General features: G+C 36.4%; 4 protein-coding genes across 6 annotated transcripts in view; 3 read left to right on the forward strand and 1 right to left on the reverse strand.

The window, feature by feature from the left end:
- The first annotated feature begins 301 nt into the window (after positions 1–301).
- LOC118282367 (ATP-binding cassette sub-family G member 5) lies at positions 302–12384 on the forward strand. Its single transcript, XM_050701325.1, is given in 13 exon segments — positions 302–467; positions 1206–1323; positions 1829–2013; positions 2720–2782; positions 2864–2945; positions 3143–3274; positions 5145–5285; positions 5718–5925; positions 8947–9049; positions 9284–9377; positions 9708–9846; positions 10224–10409; positions 10890–12384. Coding segments are annotated over 13 exon segments (1911 nt in total). The 5' UTR covers positions 302–413; the 3' UTR covers positions 11296–12384.
- The window catches only part of LOC118280837 (maltase A1), a 63486-nt gene continuing 49083 nt past the window's right edge, over positions 5037–19439 (forward strand). The window contains exon 1 of the mRNA XM_050701323.1: positions 5037–5053. The gene's annotated coding sequence lies outside the window, so the exon portion shown is untranslated. The remainder of the gene's footprint in view (positions 5054–19439) is intronic.
- LOC118282368 (uncharacterized) lies at positions 11646–14319 on the reverse strand. 2 transcript variants are annotated; one of them, XM_035603416.2, is made up of 5 exons: positions 14066–14319; positions 13538–13656; positions 13157–13369; positions 12805–12847; positions 11646–12694 (listed from the first exon to the last, which is right to left on the reverse strand). In XM_035603416.2, the coding sequence occupies exons 1-5, from the start codon at positions 14082–14084 to the stop codon at positions 12582–12584; spliced, it is 507 nt and encodes a 168-aa protein (XP_035459309.1). In that variant the 5' UTR covers positions 14085–14319; the 3' UTR covers positions 11646–12581. The 2 variants fall into 2 exon arrangements, with proteins under 2 accessions (XP_035459309.1, XP_035459308.1); XM_035603415.2 differs by having other exon boundaries at positions 13973–14318.
- LOC118281725 (5'-3' exoribonuclease 1) overlaps positions 14611–19439 on the forward strand; it is a 41833-nt gene continuing 37004 nt past the window's right edge. Inside the window, exons 1-4 of one of the 2 annotated variants that reach the window (XM_050701321.1) lie at positions 14611–14948; positions 16114–16340; positions 17194–17246; positions 18093–18253. In XM_050701321.1, the coding sequence (XP_050557278.1) occupies positions 14874–14948; positions 16114–16340; positions 17194–17246; positions 18093–18253 (516 nt within the window). In that variant the 5' untranslated portion in view covers positions 14611–14873. The remainder of the gene's footprint in view (positions 14949–16113; positions 16341–17193; positions 17247–18092; positions 18254–19439) is intronic. The other variant, XM_050701322.1, reaches the window with a different exon arrangement.

Here is a 19439-nt window from a genome sequence, read left to right on the forward strand (position 1 = left end):
TTAATCATGGTTAAGTTGACAATAAACGCAAGCACTTTAGTTCTTTTTCTTTCAGTTTATTTTTTAACAATACTTCTACCACCTTCCTAAGCACAGCGATATGTACAACGGGATACTTTGAAGCCTTCGCCTTAACAGACATGTTTTAAAACAGCCAATCAAAAGTAAACCATACCGTCTTTAACACAAAGTTCAATTTACAAACAATAAATACTCGTTCTAAAAATCAAGTGCAAACATAGAAGTGAAGTTAGCAACAGATAAGTCTGGCAACGTCGCTAACTGTTAAGTTTAGTTTGAAGTTAACTGCAGTTTGGTTAGTTTGCTGCATCTCACCAACGAGGAGGCTGTGTCGCTCTGAGATGCATTTGTTTGTGTTTTTAATTGAAAATTAAAGATTTTAAAGTTCAAAAATGATCGGAAGTGATTATACTTTGGAGTTGTGTAATGTTTTCCATTCGGGACAGGTTTGTTTTGTTTTCTCTATTGTTTTAATGGTTAGGTCGCATACGCAAGCGCAACAGTTGTGACTTAGTTGTTTAGTGACTTTAATATAGAAGTTACCTTCTAAGTTTGACAGAGAATTAATTTTGACTTATTTTTTTTAATTAATGAAATAAGATCGTTAATTAATGATGACTATAATTTCTTTAATGACTTACCTTTTTTTTTGTTTGAGCAAATTACGTGAAACATTTCTGTTATTTGGGCAATTTATGCCTGTCAAATAAGATACCGTTTTAAATATTATGGGTTAATGTAAAACGTCTTGTAAAGATGCGTTGAAGTCTTTTGCACTACGGGCTTGGAATACCTAAAATGGATCAAGTGTAACTTACACTCACGAATTGAAGGTTCCGTATGAATAATGTCGTGTTTATTGTTATGTTTTTATAATGTTAGTAATAAATACTTCATGATTTTTTGATTTTTGTGTAAGAAAAATGGGAATCTAATACTTAAGATGTATTTTTTGTTGGTTTATTATTATCATATATTTATTTATCATACTTGTTTAATACATTTTTAAATATTTAATTATAAAAAGACATGGTTTTATTATTACGGACTAATAATATATTCCATAACTTTATTTAAACTTTAGTATCGTTTATTAATAAATACATAAGAAATACAATTATAACAAAAATGTTTTTTATTCTTGGTTTATATTCAAATTATAGTTTTTATTTGTTTACATTTAGGTCGAGCCTGGCAGCTTTTTCCAGCGGCTGACTGGTGGTGTGAAGACTGGAGTCATCCTGAAAGATGTCTCCTTCACGACACACAGTGGGGAGGTCACTGCCATATTGGGATCAAAAGGTAAAAGATTAAATAGTTTTATTTACTTTTTAACTCGCTCTAATACGAAAAAGAACATGCAAGAAATTTTAAGAATAACGAAACCATTATTCATAATTACTAGTCTACCAACGGTCGAGTGGGGCAAATAAATATGTAAATACAAATAATATAATAATGAATAACATAATAGGTACCTATAATGTATATGCCGTTGCCTTAAAATAATTTGACGTTTCAAAAATGCCTAATTTAGGATTTATTGAAATAAATGTTTTGACTTTGACTTAGACTTTTTCTACTTTCTATAATTCTCAATATTTACCACGAAGACACCAAGAGAAAAATATTTAATTGAACAAATATGTAGGTACATTAATTGTGAAAAATGGGTGTTACAATTAGTATTACGTCCCTAGTTTTCCTTCGGGCAATAAATACGTGATATTACGTATAATATCCCTATTTCTCATTTCCACTTTACTATCCCAAAATGGTGTACTAAAATGGTACCATAAACCTCTAGGCAGTGGCAAACGAGCCCTCCTGGACGTGATAGCTCGCCGCGTGCCCTCGAAAGGCCACATCTTGCTGGAGGGAGTGCCGCTGGAGGCTGACCACTTCAACAGCACCTGCGCGCTGGTGCGACACAACACACGACTGTTGCCAGGGCTGAGTGTGCAGCAGACACTCAGCTTGTCACTCACTAAGGTAAGGTAACTTTAAGGCCACATATTGCTGGAGGGAGTGCCGCTGGAGGCTGACCACTTCAACAGCACCTGCGCGCTGGTGCGACACAACACACGCCTGTTGCCAGGGCTGAGTGTGCAGCAGACGCTCAGCTTGTCACTCACTAAGGTAAAGTAACTTTAAAGTACAATAAGTTGTGACAAAAGTTTGAATAAATAATTTTCTAAATTAATTATTAAAACACACGACGCGTCGTATGTCGCGGAATGCTGCTCATAAATATGAGCCTCTAGCATGGCTTGAAACTAGTCGAGTTCCTCGTCAAACAAATACGTGAGTAAGCCGATAACATAATAATTAATTTAGTATGTCTCACGAAAGTTACAATAAAATAATTTTCTTATTAGTTCGCGTTAAAAAAGTTCCACTTGATGATAATGACTACACGGTTGGTACCGTGGCTGAGCGGGTTGTTTCAAGTCTGAGTGTCATGTGAAATTGTATGTTTGTAAACGCATCCACGACACAGGAGAAAATCTTAGTCTTTTATTTAAAGAAATAGTAGGTATCTATCAATTGGATATTAGACAGTTAAGTGAAGAAGAAGAATCTAACAGAGAACAGAAATCTCCAAAGCAATCAATTAACACGACCACAGAAATTAGCGACGCGGTTAACGTGCGTCAAATAAAAATTACTTAATTGTAAAGTAATGTTTCTGTTCCAGGTTTCAGGATATTTGAAATCATCGAAAGTGAAACAAGTAATGGCTGATCTAGCTCTGTCTAACGTAAGTCCTAGTTATTCATAGGATTAACAAAGATAGGTACAATTTAGGTTCTTTATAACAAAGAAACATTGATGTTCTCAGGTTGCTCACAAATGCGTGACGAATCTCACAAAGAGTGAATACAGAAGATTGGTTATTGGTGTTCAACTAATCAGGGATCCGAGTAAGTGACACCTTGATGTCTTCTATCCTTGTCTTTGTAATTACTTTATAACAAGCATTATTTTTATCTTAATCAGATCTAGACCGAAATGTCCCTTTGTAATTAAGTGAAATAAACTCATTCATAAGACCTCTTTGCTCCCGAGAAAAAAAGGGGGAGATTAGCTAACTTTAAAATGTTTCTGAACTCTTTTCCAGTAATTTTACTGCTTGACGAACCGACCTGGGACCTGGATCCGCTGAACACGTACCTGGTGATATCAATACTCTCTAATGCTGCGAAGAAGTACGGTACCGACATCATACTCACCATGGAGAAGCCTAGATCAGGTCAGTACCTACCTTATATTACATGTATTGTATATAGGTACGGTACATATATTGGCGCATGGGCTGTGCAATTGACTAATGCACCATGTATACGTTTCCGGTATTTCCAATTGGTTCAGGTAAAAACTAGATTTTGCAGAATGTAAATACATATTTTACGTACTTTTTTTGAGGGGGGAAAATCATCCAATTACTTCTCACGCCTTGGGCAAGACAAGACTGACTAAAAATCACTCCTTTTCTACTCTTGGTTTTGGAGCCGGAGTCCTGGTAATCCGCTAAGCAGTCCGCAGCTCCTCCTCCTTGACCTCCGTTTTTGGATCTATGACTAGTCGAAATAACCGTCATAGATGTGACTATAAGAAGCAGGATGTGATCTCCGATGCATAGGAACTAATCACTACCAAATTAGAAAAGTTTAGCCCAATCTTTAGCTGCGGTCTTCAGTCAGTTGATAGTTACTATTTTCTAAGATTACCTAAGTAAATAACACTTATAAACCATACTCATTGATTGTTTGTAACACTTTTAAAAAATCCACAATAAATAATAAAAATTTAATAGGAACTCAAATGTAAACAATAAACTTTTACTATGTCCCTACCTTCGAATTTGTAAACATAAATGTAATTATGTAAACAACATTACTTAGTTCATCATTGTTGTTAGGTATCGTATCGCCTTTAGTTTACCTAGACATAAAAGCAAATACAACATTTCTTCATATAAAACGTACCTAGAACCGACGTCACGCGTTATTTCCAATCAATATATCTTCGAAAGTATTTGCTTCCCTAAGAAAATAAAAAATACGTGTCTAATGTTTTAAAATAATCTACAAGACGGACATTAAATTAAAAATTAGTCATCTACCCTATTGATGGGTGATAACTTTAATATTCTACATTATGTTTTCCCTCCCCGAGATAACATTATCTCGTTCATATCTTACAACCATAATAAGTACAACATAATAAGTTAAATTAACCCGTTGTCTGTCGGAACGCAGATCTACGCGAGACACAATGTGTTTTCTATTGTGTCTTATATACCGACATACAAGTGGTTAAAAATCCATTGCTTACTGCTACTCGATAAAATTCCCAATGGTTCACGTACATAGGTACCTACAAACATATTTTCTACTTAAAATAAATCTGTCATGTTCTACATCGCATATATTTCACTCAGTTCGTTCATTATGATGCTAATAACATGTGGTATACTCTATGTACTATAGTATACGCCTCATTTTATTCATATGTTTCCATTATGCCACTTACTGAAAACATTTACATTTACAACAGCTGTAGGTACAATATGTCGAAATATCATTTCACTGCCGTATTTCATAATTATGCCATCGGGTCATTGTACTTTGATACCTTTTGTACCTACCTACTTGGTACTAGTACTAGATAACATACGTATTGTTAACAGTTGTTGTAACCTACACATGATATTGAGGGTTCTGATCACGCTTGGTACAATTACGTTTGGTCTCCTCACCATTCACATCACATCATCAGCTTATATGTGGCCACTGCTGACCAAAAACCTGTTCTCACACGGAGAAGGTTCGGTCATTCTGTCTCCTCGCCATTAATTAAAGTTAATTATTTGACAACATAATTTGTACACAAGAATACGGAGCTGCGGACTACTTAACGGATTTACCGAGGCTCCGGCTCGAAGGGTATGAGTAGGATCGGAGTGGTTTTTAGTCAGTAAGAGTCTGACACTCCCTCTCACCTCGCCCAAGGCGGGAGAAGTAACTGATGATTATTCCCTCCTTAAAAAATGTGTGTAGTTCTCCCTGATAAAGAAGGCAGTTAATTCATAAACCTTTTAACCGAACTCAATATTGCAGATGTCTTCCCATTTCTGGACCGCGTCGTGTACCTATGTCTCGGAGACGTGGTATACGCTGGTCCTACAAGAAACCTCCTGGACTACTTCGGCAGCATTGGCTTTCCATGCCCGCAGCTGGAGAACCCATTGATGTATTATTGTAAGTATTTTTAGGGTTCCGTAGCCAAATGGCACAAAACGGAACCCTTATAGATTCGTCATGTCTGTCTGTCCCTTCGTATATTTTCTGTGGTTTTTGTGAAGCTATAGTTAGGCAGAAAAGGATTAACGACATGGAAACCACCTCTTTTTTGACGTCGGTTAAAAGTAATTCAAAGACGTCTAAAGGCGTCCATAGGCTCGCATCGTACGCATTCCGTATAACGTCATCAGTACGCATCGCATGTAGGCATTGATGACGCGATGCGTACGATGCGGATCAGTGGACGCAGTCGTATGAGTTTCTATACAAGACAAACTAAAATCCGTTGCGTGCGGTGCGTGCGATGCGTACGATGCGGGCATGTGGACGCGTACCTTAAATGTCATCATCTAATTTTAAAATGGTTCAATAACTTTTTCTTTCCCGCAGTATGTCTATCAACGGTGGACCGAAGATCACGGGAAAGGTTTATAGAATCCAACCACCAGATAGCAGCACTGGTGGAGAAGTTCAAGCTGGAAGGCCAAGGCATAATGCAGGGCAATCTACACGAGAACAATCGCATTGTGAACCCCAACAAGATACAAATGAATTATGGAAAGCCGGGAGGGCTACAGGTCATATGGATGTTGTATTTGTAAGTAAACTTGAGATGTATTTAACTATTTACGACTGCGCCAGAAGGAGGGTTATTTTATGATAACTATCGTGAGACGTAGGTACTAAATTAACTAAAACTCAGGTAAATTAATGGAAAGAAAATCTCTACTAGTTTCGAGTCATGTAGACTCTGTGACTTAAAATTAGTAGAGCTTTTCTCCATTAAATTACATGTATTGTGTGATTTTTAGTTAAACATGAGATGGGTGAACATAAGCGCCGTCAATTTTATCCCCGTAGTACTTAGAGGACCTTTTGAAAGACAACGCAAGTGTTTTTACCCGACGTGCGCCAGAAGGAGGGTTATGTTTTTCGAATGTATGTATGTATGTATGAATGTATGTATGTATGTATGTATGTATGTATAATTGTTTGGCACGCGGGAATCTGCAGCCTAAACGGCTTGATGGATTTTACTTGAGAGGTGTCGTTAGATTCGTAATTACTCCGTGAGAGGACACTGGACCGTCGAAAATTAAAAAAAAAACAAAATGGCGGATTTTTGGCGCCAAATTCGAATATTTCTCACTCTCGTGCCTAAATGGCTTGACGGATTTTGACTTGAATTGTGCCGTTAGATTGGTATTTACTGCGAGAGTGACACTGGATAATAAAAATAATAAAAAAACAAAATGCGCGGATTTTTGGCGCCAAATTCGAATATTGCTCATTCTCTAGCCTGAACGACTCGATGGATTTACCGCTTTATAGCGGGAACGTACTTGATTCGTATTTACTGTCAGAGTGACACTAGATATATCAAAATAAAAAAATAATAAAACTAAAAATAAATAAATAAAAAAATAATAAAACTAAAAATAAATAAATAAAAAAAGTAATTTAAAAAACTAAAAAACCCGACTGCGTTTCTTTAGGAATATTAAAATGCCCTAAAACAAGAAAGTCATCGTAAAATTTATGCAGTCGGGACCCATTCTAGAAAGCAAGCCGTATGTGCTCTCACGTAGTCTTTATATTTAGAATGGGTCCCGACTGCTTAAATTTACGATTACTTTCTTGCGGGTTTTTTCATTTTAATATTATAAAGAAACGCAGTCGGGTTTTTTAGTTTTTTAAATTACTTTTTTTTACCTGACTGCGCCAGAAGGAGGATTATGTTTTTTTTTCGAGAGTATGTGTGTATGTATGTTTGTATAATTGTTTGGCACGCTCTACAGCCTAAACGGCTTGATGGATTTTGGCTTGAGAGGTGTCTTTAGATGCGTATTTACCGTGTGAGTGACACTGGATGTATCAAAATATAAAAAAAACAAAATGGCGTATTTTTGGCGCCAAATTCGAACATTGTTCATTCTCTAGCCTGAACGACTCGATGGATTTCAGCTTGATAGGGGTCGTTTGATTCGTATTTACTGTGAGAGTGACACCAGATATATCAAAATATAAAAATAATAAAACTAAAAGAAAATAAAATAAAAAAAGTAATTTTAAAACTAAAACAACTCGACTGCATTTCTTTATTTATAATATGAAAATGAAAAAACCTACGTAACCGTGCGGGAATTACTCCATGCGGGAATACAGCCGTGCGGGAACCGTGCGGGAATACCTCCGTGCGGGAATACCACCGTGCGTGAATGGCGCCGTGCGGGAATACCACCGTGCGGGAATAGCACTGTGCGGGAATTGCTCCGTGCGGGAATTTCTCCGTGCGGGAATACCTCCGTGCGGGAATACCGCCGTGCGGGAATACCGCCGTGCGGGAATTACTCCGTGCGGGAATACCGCCGTGCGGGAATTCCTCCGTGCGGGAATACCGCCGTGCGGGAATACCGCCGTGCGGGAATACCGCCGTGCGGGAATACCGCCGTGCGGGAATACCGCCGTGCGGGAATACCGCCGTGCGGGAATACCGCCGTGCGGGAATACCGTCGTGCGGGAATAGCTCTGTGCGGGAATATCACCGTGCGGGAATACCGCCATGCGGGAATAGCTCTGTGCGGGAATACCACCGTGCGGGAATATCACCGTGCGGGAATACCGCCATGCGGGGATTGCGCTTTGCGGGAATTCCGCCGTGCAGGAATTACTCCGTGCGGGAATACCGCCGTGCGGCAATTACTCTGTGCGCGAATTGTTCCGTGCGGGAATTGTACCGTGCGGGAATTGCGCCGTGCGAGAATACCGCCGTGCGGGGATTGCGCTTTGCGGGACTTCCGCCGTGCGGGAATTACTCAGTGCGGGAATACTGCCGTGCGGGAATTACTCAGTGCGCGAATTGTTCCGTGCGGGAATACCGCCGTGCGGGAATTCCGCCGTGCAGGAATACCGCCGTGCGGGAATTTCACCGTGCGGGAATTTGCACCGTGCGGGAATTGCTCCGTGCGGGAATTTCACCGTGCGGGAATGCTCCGTGCGGGAATAGAAGGCGGTTTCTCGAGAGTATGTGTGTATGTATGTATGTTTTGGCACGCTCTGCAGCCTAAACGGCATGATGGATTTTGGCTTGAGAGGTGTCGTTAGATTCGTGTTTACTGTGAGAGTGACACTGGATATATCAAAAGAATAAAAATAATTCCATTCTAGAAAGCCAGCCGTGTGTGCCCATACTAAGTCTTCATATTTAGAATGGGTCCCGACTGCTTCAATTTATGATGACTTTCTTGTTTTAGGATTTTTTCATTTTTATATTAGTTTTTTAGTTTTTATGTGAGTGTTAAGTAAATTGTCTATTTATTTGCAGGAGGCTACTAATTCCATATTTAAGGCCATTGAAGAACTCACTGTCGAATGAAGCAAATGTTCATGCGGCTGTTCAGTCTACCGCTGTACTTCTTTATACTGTGGATAAATTCGCTGAAGCCAGGTAAGTGCCTTCAGATAAAACTTACTGACTTGAAATAACTTACGAACTACTTAATTTACTCTATTAAACGTTATGCGGTCCGGTCATTGGTCCCGAAGTTCAATATTAAACATCTTAAGGCTCCGGAACTCAGCCTACCTAGCGGGTTTACCGGGGCTCCGGCTTGAAAAGAAGAGTAGGAACAGGGTGATTTTTAGTCAGTAAGATGTTCATGAGATTGTTCAGTCTACCGCTGTACTTCTTTATATTGTGGATATTCTACAATGAAGCCAAGGTAAGCCTCTACGAAAACTTTGAATAAACACCGACCGATCCGACCAGGAGTGCAATAGACATCTTAAGGCTGATATGGGGCTGGCATGTTCTAGAAATAAAAGCACCTAAATAAAAGGCAGATATGATGCATTTGGCAACGCTTTTAAAATAAGATCTTCTGCAGTCTGCCTGGTCATTTATGGGAAAACAAAAATGGTGTTGGTCAAATTTTTAGAAACCTATCTGATTCCAGGACTATCAAAGAGCTTTCATCACGAAGAGTGGTCTAATCTTTAACGCCATGGTGGGGACCTACTTCATCAGTATTATGAACACGATTTGTTTATGTAAGTTTTGAACCAAACTTCATAATCTCGCAATTTTGCTGTTCACAATTTAGTACCTAAATGTATATTGCCGGGTGCCATACATAAAATCAAGTTACTCATATTTTGACTATAACTTTTGTGATATATACTAAATTAATTATTATGTTATCCGTTTACTCACGTGTTAGCAGCGCGATAACCGTAGCGTGTCGCGGAATGCTGCTCATGAATCTGAGCCTCTAGCATGGCTTGAAACTAGTCGACTTCCTCGTCAAACAGTTACGTGAGGAAGCCGATATCATAATATATAATTAATCAAGTTGCTCATACCTGCTGCTCTGCCTACAGATAGTCCATACCGCACCCGTTACTATCAAGAGTCGCAAGAAGGTCTGTACAGCGGTGCCAGCCTACTCCTGTCATGGAACCTCGTCTCCCTGCCATTCTCATTCCTCAGCACTCTAGCTTCTGCAGCTGTTATATACCCGTAAGTAGCTACCTGTAGGAGGGACCTTTCAAACTCCTTATGTAAATGTGAAAGTAACAAAGCAGACTTTATTTATTTTGATCTAACACTTAGCTGCTAAGCCGTTGCCGACTACCAAGCGGGTTTACCGGGGCTCCAGCTTAAAAAGCAGTAGTAGGAACGCAGTGGATGTTAGACAGTAAGAGTCTGACACACCCGCTTACCCAAAGCGCAAGAAGTCAAATGATGACTTCCCTTCTTTAAAAAAATATCTCGAGTAAGTAGTGGTAGAATTCCAATCCCTGGTTGCGCAAACTAAGTATGCTTAGCAAAACAATAATTGCTAGGTAATAGGCACACTTTAATCTTCATTTACTATATTCTCTCTTGACCTCCAGGATCCTGTCGGACATATCAGAGAACATGGACTTCCTATACTTCGCCCTAGCGTTGTGGTCGTGCTACGTGTACGCCGAGCAGCAAGCCATGGCCGTGATGATGTTCGTGAAGAACGGGCTCGTCGCCGGCATCGTCAACATATACATCACTTGCATTTATATCATGCTGGCTAGCGGAGTTTTGAGGTAAGATACTAAAATACAGACTTTAAACGCCACAGGGGTCACCGGTGGCCGACGTTAGCGGAGGATTTGCCTTCAACAGTTTTCTATTGGCAGTCAAAGACCTAATATTAAAACTAATTTTCTCTGGTTCCTTCTTATTTATTTCTTCTTCACACAAGTAACAGTGAATGGCGGACTTAATGCTCCTACTTATTGGTCGAGTTGCGATAAGGTGCTCAAAATCTGAATAGGTGATACGCTTTTTGGATGTTCCCAAAAGCACATATTAAACATTAGACCACTGCTTCAACCCCGAGTCGAATCAGTGCTTTCAGAATTTCAAGAGTCAGGAATAGCCTGAACGGCCATGTATGCAACAGGGCGTGATGGTATGATTTCTACGTATATAGTAACAACATCGAGTTATAGTCAAAGTCCAAGATCCGTTCACGATTATAGGCATTTTATGAGGAGCCCTACTTATTGTGTCTTCTATTCCAGGTCATACAAAGGCTTCGAAGAATGGCTATACTACTTAACGTACATCACACACACGCGATACGCTTCCATCTTCATGCATCGCAACGTGTTCAAGCAGCCCACCTTCAACATACTCCCGTACAGCGATCAGGAAAACTGCACGTCAACCATATCTAGTCTTTTACAAACCTCCTCTAATTCCAATACAAATTCGAATGCGAACTGCCGATATGCTAGTGGCAAAGCTTTCCTCACTGAGCGATTTACGTCCAAGAGTTTCAATGGGGACCTATACACCGCTGGTGACTTCAATCCTGAATTTAACTTAGGTGTATCTTTCGCCTTCTCCCTTGGTATAATGGTGTTCAATAAGTTCTTGTATCTAATGCCCCTGCCTGGTTATATCACTGATAAGTTTAGAGAATAAGTTAAAAGTGTTATCGGAGATTATATTGAATCGGCAGTCCGTCCAATTTTTGATCATGTAAATTTTATTTGTTAGTTATTAAAGTATTGTAATAAATAATTGTATTTGAAAATTTGATTTTATTGAACTATTGTTCAAAATTATTGCCATTGCTTAATGGGAAGTAAGTGCAAAACGAAGTATCCTTGAATTGCCTAAATAGTGATAAATAACGAATCACTGAGTTGTCATTTTGCGCCGTAAAACCATTGAATAGGTACCTACTATAAAAGTTATACATTAAATTATGTCCAAAATATGCACCTTTACGCAGTATCAAACGAAATGTAAATTACATTGTAATAAAAACCTTATTAATTCTTCATAAGATACATTTTATTAACTTACACTTACATATCACGCACTACTTAAAAAAACACGTAAAAATTATGGTTGATTGTCTCTAGCCAATACTACTAAGATCATTGGTAAAAAATATTTTATTATTGAATATTATATTATTGTTTATGGACTATATTGTATGAAAAATGATTATCGAATATCATGGGTTATAAAAAATCTTATAAATGTATGAATCAAAGTATCTAAACATTTATTTCAGATATTAAAATATGCTTTGTGTAATGCATAAACCGCTCCCTATATGATGGGAGTATTTCATAGGCTAGTATCATTATACACACACATATACACATAAACAATATACATGTATTTCTCCCACACATTATCAGCACTTTAAAGTGTTACCATTTTAATAAAATTGTTAGGTATTCTATTATTAAAATCCATCTAGATTTTCAATTTCATTGTTCTAAGTACCTAACCCCACTGTTTTGTTATAAAATGTCAACTCATACTGGGTGTTCGATACCACAATACTTTAAAAATATAATCAGGAAGACGTCAACTCACTCAACCAGGATAACTTGAAACTACGGTCAATCCATCGGTTTCTATGTATGTATAGTTGTTGTAAAATTGTGTACTTTTTCTATGACAGTCTTTCAGTTTTTGGATACTAATACATACCTATTACATTGAGGATTAGCTTTTTTATGTCCACTAGGTGGCGTTAGTGAAGTTTTTGGTCTTTGCAGCTGTAAAAAGTTAATTTGATGTCTTGATGCTAGTAGTCTTTTAGTTAGGAGACCTTAGGCCACACTAACGCCTCTTGTGGGAAACTCAAGCGCCATAGCCTCTAATAATGATATTATCGATTAGAGTTAAATATTTCCATTAATCATTACGAAACTTGAATAACTTATCCCTAAGTACGGTCTGCAGATTCATGAGATGGTAAAATCGTCGATAACTTTTAATTCTTTGTATGGGTACAGCACCGCTGAATCTGTTGTTTGTTCACTCTCACTCTCAGCTCGTAAACATGCTGATCCGTCATCTGCAAATAACAGTACATTAAGTTAATAGCTGCATAAAATACAATTTCTTATTTGTTATGTAACAAAACAGTCAATGCAAATAGTTAATGATTATTAAATAAAAACTCACCTCCATATACAATTATTGGTTTGTTCAACTTTGTCACTGTTACCTGCAAGAAGAAAATTATCTTATAGAAATAAGCAAAATTACAAATTATCGCCTCAATTCTACAATATAAATAGAATGTGAAGCTTAAATCTTGAGAACAGCTGAACCGATTTTGTGTAATCTTTTTTTTCTTGGTTTTTTTTTTGTTAGGAGTAGGTTCTGACATAAGAAACAAAACAAAAATGCACAGAACTCAAGCCGAAATTTAAAATTCACAGAGTCGGCTAGTAATACATAAACATGTGCTAATTTTTAGCCCAATAACTTACCAGAAGCTAAATATAAAAAAGAAAACTGAGCAAAAACTTACAGGAGACAGCACAATCTCTCGATATTTCTTGAGATACAGCTTCAGAGGCTCTACATAGTTATCAAAGCCCAGTGCATTCATCGCAAACAAGACATCTTCTCCGTTAATCGTCTTCCTCTTCTCAACTTGACAACGATCACTGGCTTCACTCGTGACAAATGAGATGAACTCAGATATGCATTCCTGGACACACTCCCTTGCATCTTTGGCAATCTGAAAAGGGTATAATATCTAGTTAAGATTTATAGTTTAAATCAAAATAACTCTTACATTAATCTTAAAATTGGAAAGTGTCATATTTTCAGAAGATTCTATTACTTAAACTCAGCTAACAAAACTTATATTTTCAAAGATATTTCTGAATATTTTGTTGTTACTTACTTTCCCATTATCAGGAATAGCTCTCTTCATGATTTTAGCAATGTTTGCAATAGGCAGGAACCTATCCTGTTCCCGCAACGGAGCATTCTTACTTCCTGAATCCGAATTATTCTCCTCATCTGAAATTAAATCATTAATATTTGTATACAGATTTGTCTTACAAAAGTACCTATCCTACCTATTTAATGGAATCTATATACAATAAGATTTGTTGCAAATTCGTAATAACTAAATGGTATCTTATTGGACCATACTATAAGTTAATTTTGAGTAGCATAAGTGCTCTACTTTAACATAGATCCATGTGCTATTCCAGCATGGTTTAGTGTTGGATGAATGCAGAACAGGGCATCTAATGTAAAGGTCGTATGACGAAGAATGTTCAAGAAAAATGTGTTAAGAGTATGACGTACATTTCGGACCTTGAATACATACCCAACACATCATCAGAGTTTACGACATATTCGCAACGTATGTTATTCTCTTCGTCGACAAGATATCCATTGTCTAAACGCACTAAATCATTACCGATTTCGTCGTTTTCCATGGTGTACAAGAAGTATTCACTGCAGTAATAAGGTTACTTCTTTTATGTATGACACAGCAACAAGATTATAGCATAAATAGATTGTAATAACTATATTTCACTATTAATTTACTACACAAATGCACTAGCTAGTTTATTTCTTATTAAAAATCACCAATTTTAGAATGTTTACAACACCACACAGCACAAGACGAAAATTCAATAAGTTATAGACAACTGACAAAACTACAAAAATTACAAACATAGAGCATAGACTAACCAATTTGACGGAAGAAATCAATCAATCACCAACTATCGACTACAGGGATGTATACCACGACTCGATTAAAATTACTATTTATAAGATTTTTTATTTCTTTAATAATTTATGAATATTCTTAAATAATAATATATTTATTTAAATTCAATTTCATAATGCCACTAAAAATAATGAAATCATATTAGTTTACAGCTTGTCATGAGAAAGTCAAATTCAACTTTTTTAGTCGACTCTTCGATTACCTGTTAGTTACATAGTCTGTCCGCGTACCCTTTTGGACAACCCTATAAATTCTCCGTTTCGCGATGTAGGTTGCTGGAAGATAATTTTTCAATAAGCACAATAAATACAGTTCACCTTTACCAAACCTAAGCCGACAATATCTAAAAACAGTGGGTATTGCCACTGTATAATAGGGCACGCCACCACTAAAGTTATTAGTTAAATAGGTTATTTCAGTTTGGGCCTAGTGAACAACAAACGCTTATCAAGCAAAAATATCGGTATAATTTGCAAAATAATCAATCAGAATGGGTGTACCTAAGTTCTTCAGGTACACGAGTGAGAGGTACCCTTGCCTCAATGAGCTGGTGAAGCAGTATCAGGTAAGAACTTGATCTTCAGATTTATTTAGTACATACCCTTGTATGAGAAAATATTGTTTCATAATAAACTGTAACTGTTATAAAATCTTATAATAATCATATTGGATCTTACCGTTCTAATTTGAACTTCGTTCTAACATATTACAGGTTTCATTAATATGAATATGTAGAAATATCTTGTATGTTTGTACATTTGTTTCACACAATTTACTCTTTAGTTCCATGACTGAAATGTAACATATTATTTACTTTTTGCTATTAATTCTTTATATTTATGAGACAAAGAAGTTCTTACTAGAATCCCATAAAATGTGTATGGTACATATTATGAAAAAAAGTTGTGAAATGTTTCCAAAAATAATTACACAACTTTTGCTCATACAATGATAACATATGTCACACAGCATGCTTTGATAAACAAACAGAATAACAAAGCACACTGTCCACATTACACATATAGCATTTACACTCTTAGATTAAAAAATATATGTATGTGTAATGTGGGTACTTTTTATATAAAACCTTCTTGCATGTAATTTAATGCAAAATTTCATAGCTATTGCCTCCAGCTGTATTTCATATTCTGAGTCTTATCAATGAATAAAATGTAGACATAAATGAGTTATCAAGTCAATAACACTAAGTTAGTCAAATAATAAAGTTTCTAGGTACAATATTTGCCCTACATTTCTTTTAAGACTTTCCCTTATAACTTTATACATGCAATGCCAATAGCTATAGTTTCTAACATATTTTCCAAAATGTAAACCTGCAACTGGATGTGTAAGATGACAATGTCTGATTGATATCTTAGCATAAATAGATCTCAAAGCTGCACTCTGCCTACTGGGTTACTGGAGACCTAGCTCGAAAAGCAGGAGTAAGAAGAGAGTCGTTTTTAGTCAGTAAGAGTCTGACACTCCCTCTCGCCTCACCCATAGCGAGAGAAGTCCTTCGAAGATTTTCCCCCCTCAAAAAAAGCATAAATACATTACATACTACAAAATTAAAAAGTTTAAAAACACCTGACTTAAAATATATAACTACCTGTGCAAAGGAAAATTAAAACAGGATAGAGCAAAATTCAAAAATATTTTTTTGTTGCCTGCATTTCAAACCTCATAAAATCTTAACCTTATACTTAGAACCTCTTTTCTAATTCCAGATACCAGACTTTGACAACATGTATTTGGACATGAACGGAATAATTCACAACTGTTCCCACCCTGATGACTCAAACCCACATTTCCGTATAACAGAGAAGAAGATCTTCGAAGACATTTTCCATTACTTAACCATACTGTTTCAAATTATTAAGCCTAAGAAGTTGTTCTTTATGGCTATTGATGGTGTTGCTCCTAGAGCTAAGATGAACCAACAGAGAGGCAGAAGGTAACTTGAAACTATTTATTAAATTTATTTAAAAGTGATATTTGCTAAACACAGGTTTTTATCCTGTATAATGTTATACTGACTCTGTTTTATGCAACACAAAATTTTCTTTTAATTGTTAAGATCTCCTGTTTTAAAGCAATACTAATCAAAGTTTGCATAGTAAAAAAAATATCTATGGTGAAGTCCAGTATCGTCCCATAATTTATTGTAAATGTTAAGAGTTAAGAAACATTAATATTCTCAATTGCTACTAATACAGACCACCATACTCAAGAGTCATTTAATGGTCATTTAATCCAGTCCTTAGCAATTGCTTTCAGTTCAAAATCGTTACTAAGGAAAAGCTTAAGTAATCATTAAATGACTTTGAATGTGGCAGTTAATCAAGTATACTTTCACTGTACACCAAGTCAGTCTTTAAATACAATAAAACTTATTTATTTACATAATATATAGTATATCTGTACACTTAGCATGAGCTTAGCTTTATGTTTAAAATAATCATAACAATAGTGCGTTCGGCACTCTGATTGCTTGGTTTATTTGAGCTAGCCAATTAGAGTGCCAAACGCATGCTTGTTTCGATTACTTTAAACGTAAAGCAGTCATACTAAGGGTGCTATACATGATAATATAATGACTAACTAATAAATGATACACAGCTGGGCGTAGTAAGCTTGTTAGCTGTTATATTGTCTAAGAATTAAATATTTATGATTTTCTTTAGTTCTCTACCTTGAAAATTAATTTTCATGTCACCTCCAAGTCCCATTAAGTTATATTATTTTATCTCTTTATTGCCATTTAGTCTTTTATTAGTAGTAAGACATGTTATTATTGAATATTATAGGTTTAGATCAGCAAGAGAGGCAGAGAAGTTAGAAGAAGAAGCTAGAAACAAAGGTATTTCATAAAAATATATATCTTTTATATAAATATTGAAAACCCTTGCCCTTATCCTTAGTACGAGCTTGCTGTACGTTTAACGAAATCGAAACGAGAGCAAGTTCGGCGCTGTGATTGGTTTTTTCATTCGAGCCGGCAAATCAGAGCCCTAAACGCACTCTCGTTTCGATATTATTAAACGTAAAACAAATTCGTATTAAGCCTTCAGCCCATACCTATCAATGAGTATGCCAGCATAATTAAATAGTGCAAGATGGTTGTATATGATAATTTGTTTTATTTAAGACATTCGTTTTTAGATTGAACAAATTAAATAATCATATAAGGATATTTAGGGTAATTTCATGGTAAAATTATCTTAAACTTAAAAGTATTCAAAAACATAATGTATACCTTTCTAAAACATGTTTGTTGTACCTTTTAAACTGCTTAATCAAACAAAATCTTGCTTTGCTTGCTTGATATGCTGTCAACATTGCAATTAGCGAATACATAATGTATTAAGCAAATAAAAATACTACGAAATTATAAGTCTCATGCCTAAATACTGCATTGCTTCTCAATTATACTTGGTAGCTTGGCGCGGTGGCTGGGCAACTGGCTGCCGTACAATGTGTAGCGGGTTCGATTCCCGCATGGAGCAATTCTTTATGTGATCCACAAATTATTGTTTTGGGTCTGGGTGTCATGTGCATGTGAACTTGTATGTTTGTAAACGCACCCACGACAGAGGAGAAAATCCTAGTGTAGAACAACTCTTTTTTTTATATAAAAAAAAAATTACGTAATTTATTTGTTTTTGCCTATGACAGTTGTCTTTTTTACTGTAATATTTGTGTAAAGGCGAAACACTGCCAACGGAGAAGCGCTTCGACAGCAACTGCATCACGCCGGGCACCGTGTTCATGGCGCGCCTGCACGAACAGCTCCGGTACTTCGTCAAGTCCAAGATATCCACCGACCCTCTCTGGGCCAAGGTCAAGGTCATACTCTCTGGACATGAGGTAAGAAGCTAAAGCACCAAGTTAACTAAATATGTATAGTTTTGTATCATGATTTGTATTTTTAGTTCAGGGTTGTCATAATGTAACGCCGCGTTATTATGAAACGCCGCGTGAACTTATTCTTATTAAATTATAAAGGGCGTTAGTAACACAGTCTTCTAACTATCATCTAAGGTTGCCTTAAGGCGCTGTGCATAGTCAAAATAGGATTGATTCAACAGTTTTTTTGCCCAATGTTTACATGTTAGAGCAACAAAAAAAAAAATATGTTAATCTTGATCATTTTTATGAATGGACCACCTTCTTCAAAACACGATTTCTATAAATTTTCTCGATAGAAAAAAATCATAAACTAACCATTTAAATTGAAATTCTAGCCATTGTAACTATATTATTTATGAACATATCTTAATAAAATTAATAACAGTGACATAATTTAAAATAATAAAGGGACCTGCCGCTTTTATTTATCGAATGAAATGACATATTTGTAAGGATTAATATAATTCATGATAAATAACTCAGAACGAATCGAACAAAACATCGCCCGATCATGACATCTATTCGTTTCTCTTTCATTCCTACGCGGACCGGCAGTGACCGCTGAGGCGCGCTGCTTGGTGGACCTATGTCAGTTTGTGTCAATCGCCGCTCAGAAAATAATCATTCACTAACATATCTTTTTGCTGTTTGTAATATTTTATTTTGTAATTAGCTTTTTCTAAGTTGGGTTGTCAGTATATTTTTTTGTACGAAATCGATTTGAATTATAAGTTGTGTAAATACAATTAATTTTTTCATATACTATTACCGCGTAGCATGGTGCAGATGACACATTCAGTAACGTTCCGTACCATTCTTGAAAGGAGAAGGGGACTTTTGGGCCCAGCAGTTAACTAGTTGAAATGTATATTAAAAAAACCGTCATATTTTTCTAAGGGAAATCACAAAATATGGTACCTTGTTTCTATCTAGGAAGCGAGAAAACTTAAATTAAGTTGTGTAATAATGTATGTAAAATAATGTATGTATAACGTACTCTGTGATTTAAACTTCTTAAAACACTTCTGTCTGACATCAGTCAGTCACCGATTGACAGATGACACTCGTTCGTTGTGTTTCGTTCTGAGTGCGCTCGTATTTTCCATGTTTTATTGTTAAACCCCACGACCTCGGCTTTATAAAG

This window comes from Spodoptera frugiperda, chromosome 20 (genome assembly GCF_023101765.2).
Source record: "Spodoptera frugiperda isolate SF20-4 chromosome 20, AGI-APGP_CSIRO_Sfru_2.0, whole genome shotgun sequence".
Taxonomy (NCBI): domain Eukaryota; kingdom Metazoa; phylum Arthropoda; class Insecta; order Lepidoptera; family Noctuidae; genus Spodoptera; species Spodoptera frugiperda.